The 9041-nt window shown below is 40.3% G+C and overlaps 1 protein-coding gene across 1 annotated transcript; it reads left to right on the plus strand.

Moving 5' to 3' along the window:
• The first annotated feature begins 1223 nt into the window (after positions 1-1223).
• On the plus strand, positions 1224-7308 carry lox (lysyl oxidase). Its single transcript, XM_030415996.1, has 7 exons — positions 1224-1858; positions 3548-3656; positions 4261-4392; positions 4474-4630; positions 4741-4836; positions 4983-5098; positions 5589-7308. The coding sequence occupies exons 1-7, from the start codon at positions 1336-1338 to the stop codon at positions 5593-5595; spliced, it is 1140 nt and encodes a 379-aa protein (XP_030271856.1). The 5' UTR covers positions 1224-1335; the 3' UTR covers positions 5596-7308.
• Positions 7309-9041: the final 1733 nt, after the last annotated feature.

The raw sequence follows: 9041 nt of genomic DNA on the forward strand, positions 1-9041 counted from the left end.
GATGAAGGACCCTGACTGACACCATTCTACCTGAAGTTCTGTTAACTCTTTGATTGAATGAAATCCATTTAAAGCGGCATATTGGCAGATTGTGAGGTAACTTTGAAATGGATCAGTTTAACAGGAAAGCATTGAAGCTGTGTTTGTGTGTGTGTGTGTTGTGCAGCATGTGGGTGGCAGGCTGTGTTTTTTTTTTTTTTTTTTTTACAGTATTCTGAGAGGAGGAACGCTCTCAGTTGGTAAGTGCTTCAATTTCAGCATTTTTAAAGCATCCTGAGTGCTCAGCAGGGGGAGAGAGCGTCAGTTCTTCCATAAAACCAAACAAAAACATCTTGCATGGATTCTGCAGTACTCTCAGATCATGTACAGTAGCTGCAGAGGCCTACATGTTATAAAACCATAAACCTGACAAAACCTCATGAAAACAATAGAATAATTAAAGCTAATAGAAACAATTTTAAGGGAAAGAGCTGGAAAAGAGTGCACAACAAGAGGTCTTTTTTAAACCAGTGTGGACCCTGTCAATGTACTTTTGACTTACAGTCGAGTGTCCTCTGTTCTCAGTGTGAAATCAGAGAAAAGCTGTGACCACAGAGATAATTAGCCTGAGACAAGTTTGAGGCCAAAGCATAATTACACGTCATTCTGTGGAGAGAACACAATGGGTCAGAACTTTTTAAAGATATTCAAAAGCTGCTCAAGCTGCACATTTTTACTTTAAGGGACCAAATCTCTGTACAAGGAATAAAACTTTCTTCAAAAATGCAATCCATCATAGTGAACACACTGAGTTTAGTTTCAGTGAAAGTTGCACCATCACTCTGTATTTGCAACACGTTCTCACTCCCTTAATAACAGCTGAAGTGCCAAATGTCATCCTTTTTACATTTGAAGTTTAAACTTCTCAGACAGTTGCCTCTTTGAGTCAAAGTGGCTAAATGCAGCTGTGATGGGGTGTTCCCAGGAAACTGTTTATGTGTGAGGCCTGAAAATAAAATAAGAAATCTCAAGATGGGACAGAAATCCCTCTGATTCACAAATTTTATTTTGATTCTGAAAGGGTCAAGGTCACATCAAACTGCAGATTAGGGATAACTCTCTCTCTCTCTCCTCTCTCTCTCTCCGTCTGTCTCTCCTTCTGTCTCCCCCCCTCCTCTCTCTCTCTCTCCCTCTCTCTCCCTCTCTCTCTCTCTCTCTCTCTCTCCACAGTGGTATCTGCTGAGCTTCATTACTTAAGAGAACCTCTTCAGATTGGCGGCAGTGTGTGCGGAAGGAGGGAGAACATAGTTTCTTTCTCGCAGATTATTTAAAACGTAATAATTTATTTTTCTAATCATGAAGGAACTCGCCTTCGACACCTTGTTGCTTTCTTTTGCACATTTATGTTTCCTGTGCGTTTTTGTGGAGCGGGCGCACACTCAGGAGGCTGCAGGTGATGCGCTCCGGCGGGGGTTGACATGGCAACATAACGGGCAGGTTTTTAGCATCCTGAGCCGCGGCTCTCAATACCGGCCGTCCGGCAGGAGGCAAGCCGCGTCACCAGACCGCGGTAACCCTGTGGTGGTCGTCAGCAGCGGTAACGACACGGCCCCCGCCGAGTCCCGGGGCTCCCCGCGGGTCCCCGCCGCCAGCAGCGCTGCGCAATTGCGCGCCATGACGCGCCAGCAGCAGCGTCCCGCCGGAGGCGACGGAGACTCTGCCCCGATCCGACGGGATGACATGATGGTCGGAGACGATCCTTATGACCCATACAAGGCCTCTAACTACAATCCCTATTACAACTACTACAACTCGTACTTCAGACCCAGACCCGGGGCTCAGCCCCGGCACGGATACGGCACCAGCTACCACCAGAACGGTACGAGACTAACTTTTGCTCCTTTCTGTTGTTTTTGCTTCAATTCATCTTCTAAAAATCTGTTTTATTGAATCAATCAAACTGTCTTTTATTCAACAACAGTTTATCCTCCATTGAACTGTAAAATGCCTTAAAGGTCTGGTGTTTATACTCCAGCTTTTATAGGTAATTATTCCTGTAGCTCAGTAATCTCTGCCATGTGGAAGACAGATGTTTTTACATGCCTGTCATTAAATTCAGGCTTCATCTTTAAAAGAATAAAATAATATTCATTCATTTTGATCGTTTTAAATGCCAAAGAAACCATCACTAAACAGCCTACAATGTTAACATCTACCATGAGATTGTTTTCGTTGAATCTGTACTTTCAAAACTAAAAACTTGCTATCTCAGGGTGTCTTAATGAGCACTGAGTGAGCCTGAGTAAAACCAGGGGCCACACTTAAGTGGGCCACACCCATTGGCCTGTGACGCCACAAGGATGGATAGATACATGGAGGGGAAGGATTTTCTCCATCGTGTCACAAACCTCCCATATCCGCCTGCCTGTAGTACACGTACCTGTCGGTCAAATCAACGTCACAAGCAGTGGATGGAAAATAATTGAGAAGGCTTGTTTGCAAACATAGCAAAAAAACAACAAACAGTGTCAGGTCTGCAGCGTTCGAAGACACAGGCCACTCAGCTCGTTTACAATTAAAAATCCTGCACTCAACTCATTTCTCAAGTAAAAGTGTATAATATCTGCAAAATGTACTAATAGTGTCAATAGCAAAAGTACTCATTGTGCACAAAAATGTTCCCTCTCAGTGTTTTCCTATTATATCTGATGTTTTTAGACCAACAACACTGCTTCATCACGTGTACACTGCATTTAACTGCTGCAGCTGTTTAAAGCTGAGCTCATTTTAATATAATATGGATAGTTTAATCTACAGTAATGCATCATATTCCATTAGATCATCATATGCTTTGTTAATGGCTTGTTAGAATCACAAATCTCAATAAGTCAACCTTAAGTTTCCGGCTTTGGGTCGATACATTTTCCAACTAAACCATGATGGTTTTAAATCGGTTATTTAGATTGAAAGTCACACTGGAGCTGAGAAGGTGGCCCAAAATGCAGGAGATGGCAGGCAGGAATATCAACGGATCACGATGGGAGTAGGCAAAGACTGAACTAAATACTGGACTTAAATAGAGACTAGACTAAAGAGCGGGTGAGGTGCTGGTGGAGTGAGGTGGACACAGGCCTGCAGTGCAGGTGTGGAGGGGAAATCAGGCTGGAGACGAGCATGAGCAAACAGGAGGGGAACAGATAAAACACAAATTAAAACAAAACTGAGTTGACACTAAGAAGAAGAGGAATTTTCTCAGCCCTTAAAGGAACGCAACAAACGTTGAGATACATGGTTTTCTGGACAGGAAGGGTCTAAAAACAGCACAGTGCTTTGTGTAAATGTATTTTCTTAAATGGTCAGACACATTTAGCCAAGATTTCTGTACAAAGTTGCCCCTCTCTAGACCAACAGGGGGCAGTATTCTCCTAATCCAACAAAGAAAATCAGATGACCCAACACACAAAATTGAGACACGTTGTTGTCTGCTCGCTTTGCTTGAACAGCCAATCAGAGACCAGAGATCTCAGATATGATCCTTAATTGCTGTGTATTCCTCACCTGTGTGCAGGTCTTCCTGATCTGGTTCCTGACCCGTACTACATCCAGATCGCCTCCTACATTCAGAGGTTACCCATGTACAACCTCCGCTGTGCTGCTGAGGAGAACTGCCTTGCCTCGTAAGATAACACTAACCTGCTCCCAGAACACTGTAAATGAGAAATCATTCTGTTTTTCAGGCAAAGATGGCAACACCGGATTATAGATGTTTATCACAGGCAATTGGATTTTAGTGGGAGAAAAGTGACGAGTGTGCCAAGTGTATAGGCCTAGTACCAACTGAGAAAAAATAAATCCTCAGTTTGCTACTTAAATGTCCCTGAATTTGTTATGTAGGTTTGTTTTTCTACTTTCCGGGTCATCGGTCTGATGTCAATGAAAGAGGCCTGAGTTTGATTCCCATCACAGATCCACAATTAACATGAAAGTTCTGGCTGCCTAATCTTAACCACACCATAACTACTGTCTCTCCCTAACTCGTACCATACTGTAGCTGCACAGGTATTGCAAAAAACCAAGAATTTTTTGTTTTACCTAAAGGATAAAACTTTAATATATTTATCAAACAGGCAGCATTAAACAGTGATGTCAAAAAACACTTAATTACTTTAAAATAAGCATAACTGAAAAAAATAATCTGTGTGTTATAATCAAACGCATAAATGTATTAATATGTTGTGTAATAACTATTCCACCTGTAAACTGTCACCTCTCCTGCTGCAGTTCCGCCACTTATTCCAATGATTATGACACCAGAGTCTTGTTGAGGTTTCCTCAGAGGGTGAAGAACCAGGGAACAGCTGACTTCCTGCCCAGTAAACCTCGATACGCCTGGGAGTGGCACAGCTGTCATAAGTAGGTATAACCAGTACGAGCTAGCGTTGGCGCCTTAACACTTGTATGATGGACGTTCTGTCTTTTTGTGGTGTTGTTCAGCCACTTCCACAGCATGGACGAGTTCAGCCTGTACGAGCTGCTCGACAGCCAGACTCAGAGGCAAGTGGCTGAGGGTCACAAGGCAAGCTTCTGTCTGGAGGACACTTCCTGTGACCCGGGATATTACCGCCGCTTCGCCTGCACCTCACACACGCAGGTACACACAGGTACAAACATCAATTAAATGTCATAAAAAAGTAAGGGAAAATGTAGATTTATATATTTGTGTGTGTGTGTGTGTGTGTGTGTGTGTGTGTGTGTGTACAGGGCTTGAGTCCAGGTTGTTATGACACCTACAACGCTGACATTGACTGTCAGTGGATCGACATCACTGACGTCTCTCCTGGAAGATACATCCTCAAGGTCAGGAAACTACAGGAGTCTCCTGGCTTTGATCAACTTTGTATTTGTAGAGATGAGTTGTGTTTCCCATGAGTATAAGCCTGGTTTTGTTCTATATATTCCTTATTACTTGCCAGAAGAACTCACATGTTGTGTATTGCTGTCAGGTGACAGTAAATCCCAGGCAGCAGGTTCCAGAGTCCAACTTTAACAACAACATTGTTCGTTGTGACGTCCAGTACACTGGCACCGCCGCTCACGTCTCTGGCTGCACCATGACAGGGTGAGACTCACTTTCTTCTTCTCCAGTTATTCATTTGAGCTCTTAAAGAGGGACCAATTCACATGCCACGTTTCACATCTTATGAAATAGGGGAAGAGCTGTTAGAACTGAATGACAATTCTTCAAAAGTAAACCAAATACAGGGACATCTTCACCAGAATTTTTGATTTTCAACCCTTTTCCCTCAAGCCTTCAAATTAAAATGTATAATCCGAGGAAGGTTTTTGACATCAAGTCAGAGATTCATTTACTGTCTATGATGTGTTACCACTTATGTAACAGCTTCAGGGGTCTGTCCCCCAAGAAACTGATGTTTATTTATTCATTAATTATCTGGGTGAACAGAGACAGAAGAATGTCTGCAACTTATTCATACCTTCTTGTTCCCCTTCAATGTCACATAGAGATTTTCAACCTGTACACAAGTCCCAGCAAATTCTTTCATTCTTGAAATAATTCTTGATTTTGTTTGTTCTTTTCTTTCTTGCAGCTACTGAGATGACCTTTGCCGTATAAGCTTGAAAAGAAGAGGATTGAACATTAAAGTTTCATGTGATTTAAATAATTTAGTGAAGTTTAGATTAAAACAGAAACGGATTATTGAAACTGTCATAAAACATCTGAACCGGGTTATTTCAAGTCAAAATGAAGCCTGTTGCCAGTGGAAGGATAAACTAATTAACAGAGCTGGTTCACTTATACATTTGTCAAATTACTGAGACAGGTGTTCTTGTTGGTAAGAATGCACTGGCAGCAAGTACATTTGCTCCATTTCTAGTATTTCAGATTTTTGGGATTGGGTTGCAGAAGCTGTTTGTAAATCCATTAGGCCTACTTAGTTGTGCTCTTCAAGATCTTAATAACTATGGACTAGTTTAAAATTAGTGATTCGGGCCATGAGGTTGCACTAGTAAAACAAAAAAATATGTAGTAACAACTTTGGTCATTTATTAATGACTTGATTCATGAGCAGTGTCCAACTGGAGGTCACCAGTACAAAGCGTAACATTACCAGCTGTAACTTAACTTCCAAAGACAACAGTTTTAGGGGACTAAACATAACATACCTGCCAATCTGTTGTAAGTACATGAAGTAGTTTGTGATAGCAAGCTATCATATCAGCTATAGGTTTTAATATATAGCAACAACTAAGTTAGAACTAGTAAGAACAACTAATCAGAGGCTTATGTGGTGCAATACATGTTGAATTTATTTCCGATTTTATAACATTTACTTTATAACTAAGCTAAGGCTAGGCAAAGTTTGAACTTACAAACAGGTTACGCAACCGGATCCTGGTGCTTTACTTGAGTATTTCTTCATCTCAGCCTCGGGAGATTTTCCACTTTTCCCCCACCTCACTGCAGAGACGTTCTACTTTTTACTTCTCAATTTATCTGACAGCAGAGTTGCTGGTTACTCGCTTTGTATTTACTTTTTTGAGAAAAAAGCGCAGTTTTGAGTTTTCATCAATTACACAATTGACAAAAAGTCAGAGAGGGCTAGGGTAAAGAATAAATTGTTAGTTATTAAGGTTCTAGCGTTTATATTATAGTAGTTATATAGTTTCATCTCTTTTTGCTACTTTTCTCATGGTAAGAGGGGGAGATTTTTTGTGATGATGCCATAACAAGCTTTTTTTCCTGGTAAAAATTACCTATTTTAATGACAAAACCATGTTCCCACGATGACAGGAAAATAATTTTGTGATCACAGTTATTCACATGCATGTTCTCTCTGGGCTTCTGTAGACTTCTTTTATACAATATGTGATATAACTGACTTTCTTCTTTTTTTATTTGAGAAATTGCACAATAACATTCCCTGGATATTTTCAGAGAAAACTGACTACCGCATTTTCTGCTTTCCTGCTGTTCATTATTGGTGCTGTTGAGAAGATCTTCGATTTTTGGTGCTAAAAGTGTTTTTTGCTCTGCGCCATTTTCATGTCTCCAAACTGAATTGAACCAAAAAAATACTCGGCGGAGGGACACAGAATGAGCTGCTGGTGGAAATCCTGCTGGAGGTGATTCTGTTGGCGAATGCTGTATAGGGAGTGTATACAGAGTACACAGTGTATGTACTTGAACTTGACAACCAGTTACCACGCATAGCTGCAGAGCTGTATATAAGCGAGCTCACATCTCATGTTATCAACCTGCATTACTGCTTCTTATCACTTTAATTAATAAAGTTTGCTTGAATGTGGGTAGTGTTGGTCTGTGTTGACTCATTGCAAGCCACAGTGTATCCCAGGTTTAACACAAACATAAAGGAAGTTCATCATGCGACTACAAAGATGTGACGAAGCAGAAATTGGATACGCCCAGGGGAGGGGCTTTTTGGTTTAAAAGAGGGCATCCCTGCTATGGTGGTTACAGAGAAGGTAACATAAAGACAGAGATTAAATGTATTGCTCAGCTTTTGTTTTGTTTCTTTGAAGTTATTGAATAACTTAAGAATTCAATCTTCACCTTATTTAGGTATAAGATACTGTACAGTTTGTGTGGTTTTTTTCACTTTTGTAAATATTTGCACTGCTGCATTCTGGAGGTTGGTGTAATCAAAAGGTATTTTTCGACTACGCCATCGTTTTGTTTTTTTCAGTTTTTGAGGAGTTTTTAGTAGCACCCCGCTACAAAACTTGTTATCTTTCATGAGATTTATTGGTAATAATAATAATAATAATAATGATGATGATAATAATAATAATAATAATAATAATAATAATAATAATAATAGTAATAATAGTAATAATAGTAATAATAATAATACGATTTTGGAATCCAACTGTATCCGTGTGTGATGGCAGACAGACAGGATGATGTTCAGGACAACAGGCTGCCTTTGACTCTGTGGCAGATGAGGACACATCTAGAAAAAAATGAAAGGATTCCAGACGGAAGGGGAGGATGGTGTGGCTGATGGTGTCGAAAGCTGTAGTGAGGGTGAGGATGATGAGGATACTGAGGTGACCATAGTCAGAGGAAAGGAGGAGGCCCTTGCTGACTTGAGGAGGACAGTTTCTGTGCTGTGAGTGGAATCCAAATTTAAAAGGTTTAAACAGGATGTGGGAAGTGGGCTCTGAGTTGAGAGGCGACAACACATTGCCAAAAGTGTTTGACAGCTTCTTATCAAACTTGATCAGTGTGATACTGTTTCACAGAAATGCAGTTCAGAGAAATTAACTCCAGGAGTGTGACATCATCTTAAACTTAAACTGAACTGAAAAACAAATGGTCGGCTACTTCCGTTATCAGCTTTTGAAAAAAAAGGTGTGTCTAATTGGGATTGTTGTTAAGAGTTCTTAAACAAGCCGAGTATATATATATATATATATACATATATATATATATATATATATATAATGTATATATATATATATATATTATTTACCCATTTAAAACATGCTAGTTTTGGTGTAAAAATGGTAAATGACTCCATCCACCTGTGGCAGCAGCTACAGCAGAGTGCATGGCAGGAGCTGAAGGCTGACAGACAGTTTTTTGACTCAGGCCACAGATCTAATCCCCTGCACCATAACTCACCCCACTATACAGGCAGCTTTGTTATCCCTCACTCACTGCATACACAAACACACACACGCACACACACACACACACCATACTGCACACTCTCACACAATTACACAGATCATCGTGGACACTTTTTAAATTTGCACTGATGTATTTTTATTCAACTTACTGTTGCTTATTAGATCTTGTATTTTTTTAATATCAAAACTTTATTCCTCGTGTTTCATTAAAAAACACTAAATCTTCAGAGTGGAAAACAAATGAAGAATTCATTTTAAATGGAAACTTGCTTTCATCTGTACATTATGTCTGGGTTTATTCACAAAACTATGAGAGTTATGATTAGTTGCATCATTCAGTAAGTGTGCATTGAACAACACCTTAGTTTAAGAGAAAAGCCTGACAC

This window comes from Sparus aurata, chromosome 5, assembly GCF_900880675.1.
Source record: "Sparus aurata chromosome 5, fSpaAur1.1, whole genome shotgun sequence".
In the NCBI taxonomy this organism is placed as follows: Eukaryota; Metazoa; Chordata; class Actinopteri; order Spariformes; family Sparidae; genus Sparus; species Sparus aurata.